Source organism: Leishmania braziliensis, chromosome 4, assembly GCF_000002845.2.
Source record: "Leishmania braziliensis MHOM/BR/75/M2904 complete genome, chromosome 4".
Classification (NCBI taxonomy): Eukaryota; Euglenozoa; class Kinetoplastea; order Trypanosomatida; family Trypanosomatidae; genus Leishmania; species Leishmania braziliensis.
This window is the reverse complement of record NC_009297.2, coordinates 126,821-142,354: the sequence shown is the minus strand read 5'-3', so window position 1 is coordinate 142,354 and position 15,534 is coordinate 126,821. Positions and strand designations below refer to the sequence as shown.

The following is a 15,534-nucleotide window of genomic DNA, read 5'->3' as shown; positions in this document are numbered from 1 at the left end:
GGGAATTTTTTTTTTTTTTTTTTTTTTTTTTTTTTTTTTTTTTTTTTTTTTTTTTTTTGGGGAAATTTTTTTTTTTTATTTTTTTGTTAAAAAAAATTTTTTTTTTTTAATTTTTTTTTTTTTTTTTATTTTTTTTTTTTTTTTTTTTTGGTTGTAAAAAAAATTTTTTATAATTTCGGGGTGGTTTGTATAAATTTTCTTTTTTTTTTAAAGGAAATATTGTGGTGGTGGGTTTTGTTTTTTTTTCGTTTTTTGCCGGGGTTTATGTCATTGGGGGAATAAATGGGTTTTGGGGGGTGGGGTTTTCTTGGTGGACCGCGAAAAATTGGGCAAAAAATAAAAAATCGGGTTGTTTTAAATAGGTTCCTTCACGCGACCAAACCTAAGACATAAATTTATAGGATGTCCGGAACGGACCGGAAGGCCACAGAACGGCGAACCGGTTTCCCTCCGCGGAGGTGTGTGTGTGCTCCGGGAACCGCGGGAGGATGCGGGTGCCGACCACGGCGTGGACGAACCGCAAGTTGAGCCTACCAACGCAGGAGCCGCCACCCCCTTAACCTTTCCCGCCGAAGATGCGCCGAGCACGCGCGCCCGCTGTTTTCTTTCCTTCGAGCCAGGGTGTGGCGTGACGGCAAATTGGGTGAAGACAAACAGGCGGGAGGGAACAGACCGCCTGTTCTCCGGCAAAGAGCTCAAGGCAGCCCTGGCGCGTCTCGAAGACCGCCGGGCAGGATGGCATCCCCAACGAGGCGCTGCACCACCATCCCCATAAGACAAAAGCGCGTATTTTAACTCCCATTAACTGGATGTGGATCGCCCACCTTGTTCCCCAACAGCGGAAGAACGCGCACGTTTCACCGCCACCAAAACCCGGGAAACCAGGGCAATCTTCGCGCCGGTCAATTGGTCCCACCTCTTGCGTCTCCAAACTTATGCGGCACGTAGCGTTAACGTGCTTATTTCATGCGCGGCAGCCCCGTCTATGCCAACATGCGCATGGGCGTGGCTGCGCCAAGAAAATGGTACTTTCCAGGATCACGGACACGGTCGAGATACATAGAAATATCCATTGCCACGTGATGATCGGCAAGCGCCCGGGCAGGGAGCAGCAAGCAACCCACCAAGCAATACAGACGTTGATAATCCTGGTGGATTCTAGCAAGGCCTTCGACACTGTGGATCCCTTGATTCTCCCGAAGAGAACACAGAGTTTCCCCGGCACCCGCTTAAAGCACTGGCTCCGAAACTTCCTTGCACACCGCTATGCGCAAGCAAAGCTTGGAAACCCATTAGGCCAACAGTATGCCCTAAAGGCTTGTGTCCCCAAGGAGCTGCTCTTGCACTGCAACCATCCCCCCTCCAAGCCACTCCTCCCAGAGTTGTTGGTAACCCTATTCCCTTACGCACAGTTCGGCATGTACGCGGACGACCTGGCCATCACCATTCCATGTCGTGGGCGGAATTCTGGCGTAAGGATCGGCAACGCGGTCCTTGGAAAAGTGGCGGCGTGGTCGAAAGACAGCGGCATGTGGATAAATCCGCAAAAAGGCGAAGCACTGTTTCGCACACCCCCGAGCCACACGAACGAAGAGAAAGTGTTCGACCCACTTTTCCTCGGAGGGCACGGGGTCACTGTTTCACTGTTCGGTGGCAAAAAGAATCCCAAGCGTATTGATCTTCAACCGGGTGCCCGAGCCAAACACAACGCCAATGCGACGCATGCGCAAAAGCAACTGGGACCGCAGGGGGTGCAGTTGTGTCGTGTTGAAAACCGCCGGTTTTTGCCCTCGCCGCACGATGTGAGACAGTTTCCCCCTGCCCATGGTGGCTCCAGGCCGCCGGATGGAGGGAAATGCAAGGCGAGGCCAAATCCAAGCTGATCGGCCAGCGCGTTCGTTTTTACCGGCTTGCCGCTGGTCCTCCCGCCGCCCGTGATGAGGAACCGGTGCTGTTGGAATCCGGCCCCTTTCCCCTGCAAATAAAAGTGTATCGAAGACGGTCCATGCCCCGCAGGCTATCCACGTTCGTCGAATCTGGGTTTTCCAACCGGCCACTCTTTTTCCCCTTCCGTCAACACAAAGTTTCTCGCCGGTGGGCGGGGTGGGGATGAGTGGCTTTGTTTCTGGGCTGCTGGTTGGGAATGGATCCTCGCCGGTGCCAACGCCTTCCCCACCGCACCGGTGCGCAGTGCGTTTACGCGCGGCGTGTCTATTGGAACCGCTTTGCCTGTAGACTATTCACACTTTGTGGAAGAGGGCAACTTTGTTATTACAAAGCATGCCGCACCCATGAACGTCCCAATGGCCCCTCCGGAGCACCCCACACCGTAGCTTCGAACGGAAATGCTTGTTTCACCGGGCACTGCCCGGCCACTGCCGCCATCCTTCTATAAAACCCTTTTGGCACGACTACCGGACGAACCGTCACCGAGGACTGCGGCCCTGTGCTTAGCAGTTGAAAGGAAGAGGGCATTTCCATGCGCAGAGGTCTTCAGAAGCTCGTCCTTGCCATTGCGGAAACCGTGCCGAAAGAAGAGCGGTTGCTTCTTCACGCGGCCAATGGCCAATCCCCTCCGGCCTCCCTAGGAAGAGGTCCTTTGCGCCAAACCTCTGCAGTTGAGAGCGAAATCTTGTCCTGCTCACTATTCTTGGTGTTAAACGGGTTGGGAATTCGCCTCCGGTTTGCATGCGCACACGCAGGGATTCATAAAGGTATCCAATGCAGCCGCGGTGGAAGTGGCTGCTGTAGTTCACTATGCCTCACCCAAAGTCAACCTATCTGCATCATGGGCCTTTTCTCCTTCCTTGCAAGGGTGCTGCTTGGCAAACGGGGGTCGTGGCTATGGGGGGGGGGGGGCGCGCATCGCTTCCGCTTGTGTGGTGGTCGTCTCTCTCCCCCGTGCCCGAAGGGCCTGTTTTGCTGGGGAACCCATGGCTCGCCGGGGGAAGCGGGGTTGGCGAGAATTCGCTGCGGTGAATGCCGTCACGGACGACTTTTCTAAGCTGTGGGAAACTGCTCAAACCGTTGTCGGTGAAATCCATTGCGGGAACAGGCTGCCGCTTTACACGGTACGCCGCCAACGGGGAATGGGGAGCCAAGAATCCCCGCAGGGCCCGAGGGATTCCAGAAATGCGTCCTTATCGTGGAATCGTTGTGGGCAACTTCCGGATGTTACAAGCCACGTGACATCCACGCGCAACGGCGGGCCCCCGCTGGTGGGTGGGGCTTGCGCGTTCCCTTTTTAGTAAGTGGGCAATGCCATGTGACGTAGTGCCTCCAAACCCAGATACGTGCGGAGGCCTCGCCCATTAGGCGCCCTCTTCCGCAAAGCCCGGCCGCAGGTTCGACCACCGGCACTGTTCCCTTTGGGAACAAATTGGCCCGCCAAATGGTTTTGTGTTCTGCCCCTTTGTTCCGCGGACGAAGCGCAGTCACTTCCGGAATGCTCAGCCGCAAGCTCTTCTTGCGGTTTCTTCACCCGAGACGGCCCATCCGATTCGTGGTTGCTGCGCCGGAAACCAACCCTATTGCCCCAAACGCGGGGGGGGGGGGACAGAAAAAAAACGGCGGCAGCCGAAGAAACAGTATTGTTAACCGTACCTTTTTATAGCGAAACCAGGGGCATGTATTCCTTTTCTTCGCTATTGATGCTGGGTTTCTTTAGGCCTTTTTCGTTTGGATTCGATCTTTCCACCAAGGCGATGCGCCGCCACAGTTATTGGAAAATGGAAATTCCCACTCTAAACCGTATTGTGTTTGCGTTGCTTCCTCGCTCGGTTGTTGTCTATATTTTGCGCCTGAATGCTCCTTATATCACCGCTGCTTTTTCCGCTGTTGCCCTCGGTTTCTGGGGTTTTGCGTTGCTTCTGGCTTTCCTTGGGGTGTACCGAACTTTTCAAACATGCAGGCCGCACCCCCTGGCGCACTTTTTTCTGGGGCGAAGGGTGCCGTGACATTGCCGCGCTTTGGTGTTTGGTGAAAAATGCCCCGCGCGAGCTTCACCAAATGGATGCCGAAAACAACTAGGAACCAAATCGACATCCACGATTAGCCCCCCTCCCCCTGCGTTTTGGTTTTGCAAGCTGTTAGTATCGGGGTCACGGAAATGAGGGCAAAAGACCGCCGGCAAAATTGTCATGCCATGCTCTGATTAGCTGTTCTCGATTTCGCGCCCGGTGAATATCGAGTGGTTGCGTGCTTTTGCTTCACTTCTGTGCAATGCTGGGGGGACCCCTGGGTTGTGTAAATCGATGCCGTGGTTTTCATGGGTTTTGAAGGGGGGGATACGTAGAATACCTTGATGCGGCGCGTGCGTGCCGGGGAAAAAGGGCAGGGGTGGCGCGGGCGTTTTGCACCCCCGTCGTGGGCGGAATGCTCGCCAGTCAGAACATGACGCGCGTACAGAGGTGTGCTGCTGCTGTGGTTTTCCCTTCGTGTCCAGCAGAGGTTTTCCGCGTTTTTTTGTGCAGGGGGGTGGTGGTGGGTCTTTTGTTCGCCTCGTTCAAAACCTGTTTTGGGGGGGGGGCCCGGGGCTTTTCCGGCACCCCGCTTTGCGCTCGGTAGGGCAAGGGAAAACGTGCTTGGCCGCGCAGGAAATGGGTTTGCGGGATGCCCCTTTTCTCGTGGCGGCTCGGGTTTTGGGGTGGTTTGCATGCGGCTGCGCTGTGGGGGTGGGGGGCCGGGCTGTGCGCCCTTGGCGCAGCCTGCCCCCTGCGCACGGGCTTTCCGGTTTTGTTTTGCTGCTTGGGTGGGCTGGTGGAAATAAGTGCTTCCGCGGCCCTCCAGGTTCCGCTTTTTCCGGCGCCTTGGCGGGGCCGGGGAGCTCTCGGGCGGGCGTGGTGTTCCGTGCCGGGGTGCCGCGCTTTTTCTCGTGTTTTCGGTTGGTTTGGCCTCCCCCCTCGCGTCGCCTGGCCCCGCGCCGATTCCCGCCCCGGGGTGGGGATGCCGGGCGCTGGGAGTTGCTCCTCGTCTTTTTTCCAGGTGCGTGCTTGCGCATGTGTGGCGGCGCCGCCGGGGGTGGGTGGGTGGGGGTCCGGCGCACCGGCCAGCCAGATAACAACACGCGACTGCCCCGACATGCGCGCCCCCCCTCGTTCTCAGGCGGTGGCGCCGCCCGCCTCGCAGTTCAGCATCAGAAGGTCCTCCGTCATAGCCGGGTCAAAGACGACGGGGAAGAACGGGCCGCTGACACGCGCGCCGGCGCGGAAGCGGGTAGTGTGCGGCAGCAACGGGCCGTCCTGCACTGCATGCGTCTCTTCGCCCATGTAATGCACGCAGCAGCACCGCGCCGCGTCAAGGGAGCGGTTGCCATGAGTCGCGAAGAGCGTCTTTGGATGAATCAGTAGCGCCTCACCGCGGCGCAGGTCTACTGTGACGGGCGGCGTGTCGGCGAGCATCTCCTGCTCGTCATCGGTGGTGATGTCCCAAATCGTGTTCAGCTGCTGCGCCTCACTCTGCGTGGGATCGTACGGCACCGGCGGCAGCAGCTGGCCCTCGCGCCAGCGGTGGCTGCCGGGAATCAAACAAGGTGCCCCGCGGTCTTTGTTGAGGGTGTCGAGCGCGACCATGATGCTAACGTGGTTCACCGGTGTCGTGTGCTGCCAACGCACGTAGTTTTGCTGCCACGGCACGCACGGGCCAGTGCGGGGCTCCTTCATGAAGACCTCGTCATACCAGAGCCGCACGAGGCGATTGCCGAGCGCCTGCGACGCAGCGACGGTCAGCGTCGGCAGGTACACGAGGTCGTGCATCCCCCAAGCGCACCGCCACTGGCCCTGGCAGTAGAAAAGCGGACCGCTGGTCAAATCGGCGAGCGAGGTGGCGTAGAGGTGCTCCGACTTGGGGTGATGCTCTACGTTGTTGGCGAGCTGGTTCACCTCGTCCGCGAGGATGTCTACCTGTGGTGGGTCTAGCACCGAACGCGGCAGCTTAGCGTACCCCAACTGATGGTACTGCTGGAGCACCTGAAGCGGCACCACAAATTGCCTGTACTCGTCCACGTCGGGCAACGTGCCGTACAAGCAGCCGAGTGCACCCGCGCAGTCTTTAAGGTCGTGGGGCAACTGGCCGCGCAAATACTTCAGCACGTACGACTTGTACTGTCTGGGAGTGAGAGGCGCGCGGCTCGGCAGCGCCGCCGCGTGCAACACGCGTCGCATGAGAATGGGCAGGAGTGTTGCTTGCCCTTCGCTTGACCTCGTCTACCACACGCACGCACGTCCGTACGCGGAGAGGCCGGTTTGCTTTCCCTCTCTGTGTTACTGAATGATGCCAGGGACGGAGAACAAGCGGGAGAGGGGACTCTGTGGTGCGCGCTATGACAACAAGAACCGCAGCCGCCTCCGCGTGTTCCTTCTTTACCTTAGCGCTTTTCTCTCCCTTTGGGCTTGTTGAGTACCTTCTCAGGTCTGCAATGAAGCTTCGCTTGCCGTCGTGGCCGCCACTTCGTATTACACTATAGCCCACCACACGAGAGAAAGGGGGAGGGAGGGAGAAACCAACAGGAGGGCTAGCAAGAGAGGGTAGATGAGAGAGAGAGAGAGGCAGGACTCTGATACATCGGAGAGCACGCACGCGCACGAGCAGGAATGCCACCAATGGAGAGCGAGGGGTGGGGTGAGATGGGGTAGGGGTAGAGCAGGCTCACGAGGGATGTCGCGCACATGTGCACACACAAAGTTGCCTATGAAGAATATTGGGTTCTTGTTTTCCCCCGCCCGCGGTCTCTTCTTATTCATCCACAAGCAGCTGACACTACTATATATCGATGGATGTGTATTGTGTGCCACGGGTGTGCGTCTTAAGGGGAGTTGTGCCACGCCACGCCACGCCATGTGTAGGCGTGCCTGTGTGGGTGTGTGAGAGGAGGAGGTGTGATGATCAAACGACCCCCAGCCAAAACAGGCAGTCACAGAGGACACTGATGGATGGCTTAACCGTTTAAGGATGTGCCAAGAAGAGAGGGTGGGTGGGTATGTGTGTGTGTGTGTGTGAGCATACAAGGCCATATAAACCGCGTTTTCCATGCCGTCACAGCAGCGGCGAGGAGCTACAACGAAAGAAACAAGCGCACACCCACACACACCCACACGGTGTCACAGACCCCGGCCGATCTTTTCCTGCTTGCGCTTCTTCCATTTGGTGAAGAAGGTCTTTGGGGCCTCGGCCACCTTACCAGACTTATGGGCGGCCCGTCTGCGGCTGCGCGCTTTCTGTGACTTGTTCATGCCCCGCGACAGCACGCGCACCTCGTCGGCTGGCGCAGCTCCGCCGGTGCGTGGGGTCTTGTGAGGGTTGACGGCGGCCTTGTAGGCAGCGGTGGGGGCCACCTCCTCCTTGCGGCGCTTCATGGCGGTCGCCTTGTCCCTCTCGTGCTTCGTGAGTCGCCGCAGTTTCGCCTTCTTCACATCAAACGTGTTAAAAATGGCGGCTGGGTGCAGTGTCTTGATGCCGCGCAGAAAGGCGTCGGATGGGTGGACTAGGTTACGCTCCGGCCGCAGCGTGTTGTGGAGCCACCGCAGCTCTGTTTCATCATCAGCGTGGATCGAGTAGAGGAGGGCCGACTGTGCGTCGGTGTTGTCGTCCGTCACCTCCTTGCGCACCTCCACATTGGTGCCCTTGATACGCTTGTGGAGCGCCTTGGGTATAACGTGGGCCATCTCTCTCGCCTGAAGGGGTGGGGGGAGGGAGGGGGAGGTAGAAGGGGAGGGGGGGGGGGCAAAGGCTCGCTGGGGCGCCTCTACAGTGCGTGAGTGCGTCGATGTGTGCGTGTGAGGGAGAAGGGAGTGGAGGAGTAGAGGGAAGAGAAAGCAAAACGTTCGAGGCTCATCCGTCACGGAGACCACTGCATCCAACGGCCCATTTCCTTTCTCATGCGCCCATGTAGCAACCCGCTGACCTTTACCAGCGCTGCTGACAGGCACAACACACAAGTGCGTGCGTGGGTTGACTGTGTTCAGCTGTATGCACATGTGGAGGCGCAAGGCATGCTCAACAGGGGAAGGGAAAAGGAAGAAGCGTGGGGGCGCCTGGTGGTGTCACGAGGACATCCCAAGAGGGAAACACGCGAAGGAGCAGCCCCATGAAAGAGACATGAGAGGAGGGCGAGGCGTCCGAACAGAACACAAGAGGAGAAAAGGGAAGGGAGAAGGGGAGCGGAGCCAAAGAGCAGCGAGCAAGGCTGGAGTGAGCAATAGAAAACGAGAAGATTCACCCATCGCAGGGCGGGAGGAGGACGGGGGGAGGGGCTGGTGTATGAGTTTAAGACGAGTAAAGCAGCGGGCACCTTGTATAGCTGAGTCGGTTGTTCAATCTCTCTTGGTTGCTCCCGTCTCGTCATCACGCAAACCCACGGGCACACACACACACACACACAGAGGAGGCAGACGCTGACGAGCGTGTAGGGCTGTGGATCGCTCATCGACCACTTTGAAAAGAAGGCACAGCTGCACAAGAGGAAGCACAACACCGCAACACGAGCACATTTTCTCGTCGTCTCAGCGCATCCCTCGTTCTGCTACAGGACTCCCCCTCCCCCCGAGATGCCGCGACTGAGGCGTCTCCTCGGTCATCGGTGCACATGGCGCCAGAAATGAAGGCAAAACACCATGTGCCAAGAAGAGTGAGTGGGTAAGAGTAAGAGAGAACGAAGCAGTGCGTGGGTTCGGCATTGGGTGCAGATAAACTACATAGGCGACACAGACACACACGGGAACAAACATTTTCACCCCGACGCAGAGTGAGGTGGATGGAATGCGAGCGTGCCGCGCTTGTGTGCCGCGTGACGCGCGCCGCTACAGGAGCGCGGAAAGGTATTCGCGACAGTTCAGTGACTCCCACCACAGTACGTCGCCGAGAGTGATGTTCTTCTTCGCTACGGCGAGCACTGCGGGCTCTTTGGATGGGGTGTAGACGAGAGAGAGATGCAGGTTGGAGCAGCTGCGCCGCGCAGTCTCCTCGAGCAGCTGAAGGTTGAAACTGTCGCGCAACGACCCTGTTCGGGCGGAGTCGTCGCCAGTGAGCAGCGTCGCTGCCGATGTCGAGACTCCCGAGTGGACCGAGAGAAAAGAATCCTCGTTCCCGCTACCCCCGCCGATGCCGTCGCCACCGCGACGCCCTGCTGCGGCCGCGCAGTAGGCGAGCATGCGTCGCCGCTGCTCGTGCTCGACCATGAAGCGAGAGTATATGATGCCGCTGTGGACGTTGCCCAGAATGGGGTGGAGGTCAACCGTTAAGCATGACCACGGACTAATGACAGCGAGTGGTACCGCAGCAGTGTTGGGGATGTCGCTAGGGCTCGCATGGCTGAACTCGTTTGCAATGACACTGTTCTTGTTGGAATGGTGGTGGTGGATCTTCATTGAGTGATCGTCACCCAGAAAGATAGACAGGGCCTGTGACACGTTACGGCCGTCCGCCGCCATCGCGGCAGCCACGTTGGGCGGTTCCATGTCGCGCGGGTACACCACCGCCCAACTTGTCAAGGCAAAGTCGCTGATTTGGTGGAGCGCTCGCGTGCTGTTAAGAAAACCAAGAAGCTCGACGCAGCTCCACCGAGCGGGGAGGCCCCACTCGAGGCTGTTGTTCTCCTCCGCCTCCGCGCCAGACAGGGGAAGGGACGGCACGTCGACCAACTCCTTCGCGACCACCTGGTAGACTCGGTGCGCCATACTGTGCAAGTCGCCGAGCACCATCTCAAGCTGCGTGGGAGTCAGCTCCACAAACCAGTTGCGTTGCTGCTGCTGCGCATTGGCGGGGGCAGACGACGGTGCATGGGGGAAGGGTGGGTTGGGGAACATGTCCGGTCGCGAGCCGTCCACTGGGCTGGCCACCGGCTTCTCAGGACCGGTTGCAGCGACCGGATTGCCAGAGCTACGCGCTACCTCGCATGGGATTTGACGCAGTCCCTCCCAGAGGGTGGACGAAGCGCTGTAGTTGAAGTCGGCGAAGAAGGGGACGGAGAGCTGTTGTAGCAGCACCTCAAGCAGCAGGAGTCGATGAGGGTCCACATAGGTGCAGTATGCGTTGACTCCGGGCACAGCGGACGTCGTTGTCGCCGGCACCATCAGTCCGCGTTGACGCAGCGTGCGAGCCACAGCGCGTATCATCGCGTGCCGCTCTGCTGTCCACGCTGGGTGGCTCTGCATTTGCGGTAGAAGTTCCAGCGGCAGCGCCAAACTCAGCAGCATCGCCCCAAGCCGCGCCACCACTCGCATCGCCGTGACAACCAAGATTGACAGTGGCACGCAGCTCCTTTTTGCCTGCCCAACGGTCTTACCCTTCGCATCGCCAGACTGGTGCTGTGATGCATCATGTCCTGGCATTTCACCTACTGATGATGGTGACACGGGCGCCATCCCTGGCGAGCCCGCGGTGTGTGGGGTCGTGAGGCGGGTGCTCGGGGTGTCGTAGGGAACGAACTGATGCAAGTAGCTATTCCAGTCGGAGAAAACGCCCTGCAACGCCGTCACTGCGCGTCGCACTCGTGCTCCTACGTCGTCGCCAGGCTCGAGACCGTGCGCATTGTTGGGGTCTGGTGGAACGCCGCCGCACTCCACCACGTGATACAGCCGCAGGGCTAGTTGTTGACACTGCTCGGAGCAGTAGACGGAGTGACAGCCGCCAGGGCAGTTCACAGGTTTTGCTAGTCGTTGTCGTCCACACTGCGCGCAGCATGACGGTACTGATGGGACGTTGACAGACCTGTTGCTCACCCCGGCGCTGGTGCCGTTGTTGCCACGGAGCGTCGTGGCAGTGGTAGACGCCGACGCCGATCGCGGCGAGGGAAGTGGCCAGAAGGGCATCAGAACGGCTGGGCGTTCCATCAAGACGGCCTCACCTTTCTGAATGCGGCGGGTGGCGGAGAGGCGGATGTGGCGGCAGAAGTACTCAATCGGCACCGTGCCCCACCGCGTCGTCGTGTCGGCCGTGGCAGCCAAGAGGGCCAACATGGAGTCCCGATCATGCATGAAGTCTTCTGCCCTCACCCTCCGCTTTGACATGGTTCTCTGGACAATGACGACGCTAGAGGGGGTGGCATTGTTGTTGCCGCCGCTGATCGTTGCCCTGGTGCTGCTTGGCTGGCTGATCGGATGCAGGCTTCGCCGCCCCGTCGCGCCGCAGTACCCGCGCGACACGAAAAGCGGTAGCCGACTTACCGGCGTTGGGTTCATGCTGGGGAGGAGGGTCTCAAGGAGGAACAGGCGGCGGTGGCACACATCGGTGCCCGGGCGGAAGGGATAGCCGGGCTGAAGGAGACCACAAAACGGCGATCGCGGGCGCGGGGTTGTTGGGGAGCGGTGGTGCTGTGCCAGGCCTGCGCTGATGCTGTCGGCGCCTGCGGCGGACACGGACAGAGGCGGCCGCCGCGGCGGCTCGTCGGCAGCATGCAGGGTCCTGCCGTTGCGACCGAAAAGCAGCGGGCACACTTCGCACGGCAGCGTGTGTGTCTGGAGGGGCGTGGCGGTGTTGGAAGCTGTATCAGCGCGCGACGACAGTCCGTCGACACGGTGACTGAGAGAGAAGCTGATGTGCTCCGTCGGTTGTGGAGTCGGATGGAGTGAGGGAATGCGAGGCTGACCAGTCGACGCGGGATTCACTATTCCAGCAGCGTTGGGAGAGTCTCCGAGAGGACAGTGCAGCACACCACCTTCTTCGGGCGAGTGAGGCGAGAGCGACGCGTTTTCCATGATGGTGCTGCTGTACTGCATCGTACCCGCATCCCCCCCGACGCACAAGCACAGCGTAGAGGTCGGGAGCTGCTGGCGCAGAAAGATAGACGCGTACGACACCATTACCTGCGTGACGCGACCGAGGCGAAGGAGCAGCGGCGACACGGCACGCCGGCGATGCCGCAAAAACCCGGCCAGGTCCTCCACCTGCGATATGTAGCCGAAGCTAATTAGGTTTGCAGTGAGCACCTCGTAGGTGGCGTTGATATGATCCCTGGCGGGACAGCACCGTATTGCCGCCTCGGCATCGTGCAGGCTGTCATGGAGGCATGTCAGCGAGGCGTGGAAGAGAAGATGGCTTCGGACTGTGTAGAGGATAGAGAGGTCTCGGGCACGCGTCGGTGCGCGGCCGTTTGGGGTAGTCGTCATCGGTGGCGCCTCCTCCATGCTCTTCTCCTGCTTGAGCAATTCGATCGCTTCGCTAACGATGCGAACGGCCCCAGCGTAGTCGGGGCTGCTCGCATCCCTTGCCGACGAGGACGCCGGTGTCACGTTCGACAGCCGCACTGCGGTCACCAGCGCCTCGTCGGTGCTCTCCGTATCCATGTTATCTGAGTAGCGGTAATCACCCGATATGCTGGCCGAGAAGGCAGGGCTGTCCAAGAGAGTCATGGCGCGCAGAAGGGGGTGCAGGATGTGCATCGCATGGAGGCGCACCACGACGATGGGGGTGCACATAGCGATTGGCAGGGTGAGGATTGCCACGACGGAGTCGTCGTCCTCGGCCATGACGTGCTGCGAGGTGTCCAAAGGGGTCGGCCGCCGCTGCTGTGAGGGAGCCGCTACAGCTGCTGTAGTCGGAACAGTGGCGTCCTCCAAGCGCGCAGCCTCTGCGGCGGCAGCAGCCACCTTTGCTATTGTGTCGGAGTACGAGTTGGCAGCGCTGATGGGGCTTCCCAGCAGATCCTGGTGGGGCGGTTGCTGCGATCGCCCGCTGTCGTGCTGCCAGTCGCTTATGAAGCTGCCGTGCAGCGCAGGGTAGCGGTGGCCGCTGACGGAGAGCAGCGGATTGGACGCGAGTGTAGCAGGCGGAGCGACGACGGGGCTTCCGCTTCTCTGCTGATTCATGTTGGCTGTTTTCGATTTGCTGTGTGACTCGATGTGGACGAGAAACATCCCCTCACCGCCGCCAGCAGTGGCAACACCACCGCTGCGGTTGCCGATGTGGTTGTACAAGCTCTCCGACTCCACGCCGTTCGTGGTCATAGGGCTCACCTTGACCGTAAGAGCGAGCTTGTCGCACGGTGACTGCGGCGGTGGAGAGGAGCACCGATGAGACAGGGTGCACGGATTCCCTTGAGTGCCAATGGGGGACCCCGGTTCCCTGCTGGCCACATCATCATCGGCACCACCAATAATGTTCATGTCGTGTGCCTCATCTAGCTTCGTCGCGGGGGGGCTACCTTGGATGAGGTGCCGCACAGGCGGCATAGCCGTCGCGAGGACGTTGCTGAGGCTTCCGTTCGGGTTCGTCGTCACGTTTGTGGACGCCAAGGAGCGGGTGCTCTCGCCACCGCCGCCGCCATTTACCGAGGTTGCATCGACCTCTTCCTCACCATTTCCGCCGATGCGCTCAGCAGCCATCACTCTTGTCATCTTGCCAGCGGTGCTGTCGCCTGTGAAGGAGAGGGAGAGGTGTGCGCTGGGTAAGAGGGTGGTGGAGGGTCCTGTCGCCTCTGACTGCTGGGGTTGCTGGAGATGCATGGAAGGAGAGCGTGGGGATGGTGTGCACACAGGTGCCTGCGTGGAGGGGGTGGTCTCGTCCTCGCCCTCAGGGACTCGCTCCGCGGTGGCTCGTCTCGGCGACACAGGAAAGCACAACGGTGATGTGAGTTGGCTGCTTGTCCCCCCTGCAATCGTCGTTATGGTCGTCGTGACCGTTGTCGTTGCGGTGGCGGTGGTGGCGTTGGCCACACTGGCCGCCGGTTCCGCCGACTCTATTCGTCTGCACTCTGCTTTGCTGCCGCGGTTACCACTGCGTGTGCGTTGGTTTCCGACGGGCCCGAGAGTGACGGTGCTCGTGTCGAGGGGTGCGCTGCTGGTGAAGGGAGTCGGAGAGGGACTGTGTTGGACAACCGTGGCGGCTTCTGCTGCGCAGACCGTCTGGGAGCAAACACTATCCATGAAGAGCACGCTGGGCGACTCACTCGTGTTCGCATCTGTCGCAGGACTCGGTGACCCATCGCGCTGCTCGCGCGATCGCCGCGTGACAACGTAGTCGGTGGATTTTAACAGCTTGGACGAAATCCGAAATTCAACAACGACGGCGGCCTTGCCGCTGCGGCGCAGCACGACCCCCTCCAGGGAGTGCTTCAGGACGATGCGGATAATTTCGTACGCTTCGCTGCCGAGTCGATCAATCCACCAAAACTCGAGGCGGCACGTGTCAGGTCTCAGAGACACGCGGGTGCCTGGGACTGGGGTCACGATGCTGCGCCACCAGTGCGGTAGCTGAGGGCTACAATAGACAGTAGGGGTATTGGCACCGTCGTCGTCTTTGGTTGTGTTCTCGCCGGAGAAGGCGCCATCATGGCGACCGATGGAGCTTATATGATCCAGCGATAAGGACGACGAAGAGAGGAAGGAGCTCGACGACGCTTGGCCATCTACATCAACGACGTCATCTGCATGTGTGCGACCGTGGTGGCGGTGATGCTGAAGTCTCTCCCGCTGTCGGCGGCCATATAGGCGCGGGCGCTCCAAGCCGACAAAGAGGTCGGTGAAGGAGTAGGCCACCGGCGACTCCGCTCTCTGCGGAAACGACATCGAGTCTGCGAGCCCGTGCTTGTTGCGGCTGCGACTCTTGGACGCGGTAGAGGGGACGAACAGTGGACTGTTCAAAGGAGAAACGGCCAGGTGAGTGCGGTGGGCCTGCCGGTGAGCCACACAAGAAGCTACGGCATCTTCATGACCCTCACCGCAGCCTTGGGTCGTTGCCCCCGACCCAGGAACGCTGGGGAAGGAGGGCTTGGATATCAGGTGCAGAGGCGCGAGCTGCGCTGTAACTGTTGCCTGGTCGCGCTTCTTCTGCCTCGGCTCGTGCGCAGCGCTGCCGCTGCTCGTCACGTCCACCGACAGCGGAGATCGCCGCGTCGGCAGAAGCGCTGCAAAGGACGGCAGGGGGCGGCCCGCGGCGGCGTTGGGGGGACGCAAAAAGGCGACCGGCGCCGTCGCCGCGCCCAGAGAGAGACCCGCCGAGGTGTCGTCCAGCGTATGGGCCGGCCCCACCCCTGTCCACGCGTGCTCCGGCGACGGCACGTCCAGGGAAAGCGAGGTCGGGTTCTTCCCTCCGCACGCATCACCGACCACCTCGCCCTTCTGCGAGGATGTCGGGCACGGGTAGGACATTGCGAAGTCTTCTTCACCTCCCCGCCGCCCTTTATCTCGGAGCCCTCGCTATGCGCGTGTGCACCCTCTGTCTGCTGGATCGGGGGTTTATATTTTGTCTGATACACACGTCTGCGTTGGAACTGAAGCGATTTTCACCTTCCTTCGTGCGAAACAAGAGGAAATCGAGCACTACTCCAATCCACCTTCCCCCTTCTTGGCTCCTCTGCGAGGCGTGCACACACCAACTGCCTTGGATCTGTCGGAGAGAACGACAATATGGTAGACTACGGGGGCGGGGGAGAGAGAGGGGTGAGGGTGGGTGACACAGCGCGAGGTTTAACGCGGCAGCCGATTCAGCAACGAGCGGGAGCGACCACAGCGACCACACGATGGGAGGTGGTGGTGGTGGTGGGGTAGGGGGAGGGGGGAGAAAAACTGAGGAAGACACGGATAGCGAGAGAAGACACTGGGG

General features: G+C 59.8%; 4 protein-coding genes across 4 annotated transcripts; 1 reads left to right on the top strand and 3 right to left on the bottom strand.

Moving 5' to 3' along the window:
* Positions 1-809: 809 nt before the first annotated feature.
* On the top strand, positions 810-1,883 carry LBRM_04_0410 (hypothetical protein; the record flags this gene model as incomplete). Its single annotated transcript, XM_001561676.1, has 1 exon — positions 810-1,883. One exon carries the CDS (start codon positions 810-812, stop codon positions 1,881-1,883), a length of 1,074 nt encoding a protein of 357 aa, XP_001561726.1.
* A 3,216-nt stretch (positions 1,884-5,099) lies between these two features.
* On the bottom strand, positions 5,100-6,161 carry LBRM_04_0400 (conserved hypothetical protein; the record flags this gene model as incomplete). Its single annotated transcript, XM_001561675.1, has 1 exon — positions 5,100-6,161. One exon carries the CDS (start codon positions 6,159-6,161, stop codon positions 5,100-5,102), a length of 1,062 nt encoding a protein of 353 aa, XP_001561725.1.
* Positions 6,162-7,097: 936 nt separating this feature from the next.
* LBRM_04_0390 (conserved hypothetical protein) lies at positions 7,098-7,973 on the bottom strand (the record flags this gene model as incomplete). The annotated part of the gene is made up of 1 exon (XM_001561674.1): positions 7,098-7,973. One exon carries the CDS (start codon positions 7,971-7,973, stop codon positions 7,098-7,100), a length of 876 nt encoding a protein of 291 aa, XP_001561724.1.
* An 822-nt stretch (positions 7,974-8,795) lies between these two features.
* Positions 8,796-15,080, bottom strand: LBRM_04_0380 (conserved hypothetical protein; the record flags this gene model as incomplete). Its single annotated transcript, XM_001561673.2, has 1 exon — positions 8,796-15,080. One exon carries the CDS (start codon positions 15,078-15,080, stop codon positions 8,796-8,798), a length of 6,285 nt encoding a protein of 2,094 aa, XP_001561723.1.
* Positions 15,081-15,534: the final 454 nt, after the last annotated feature.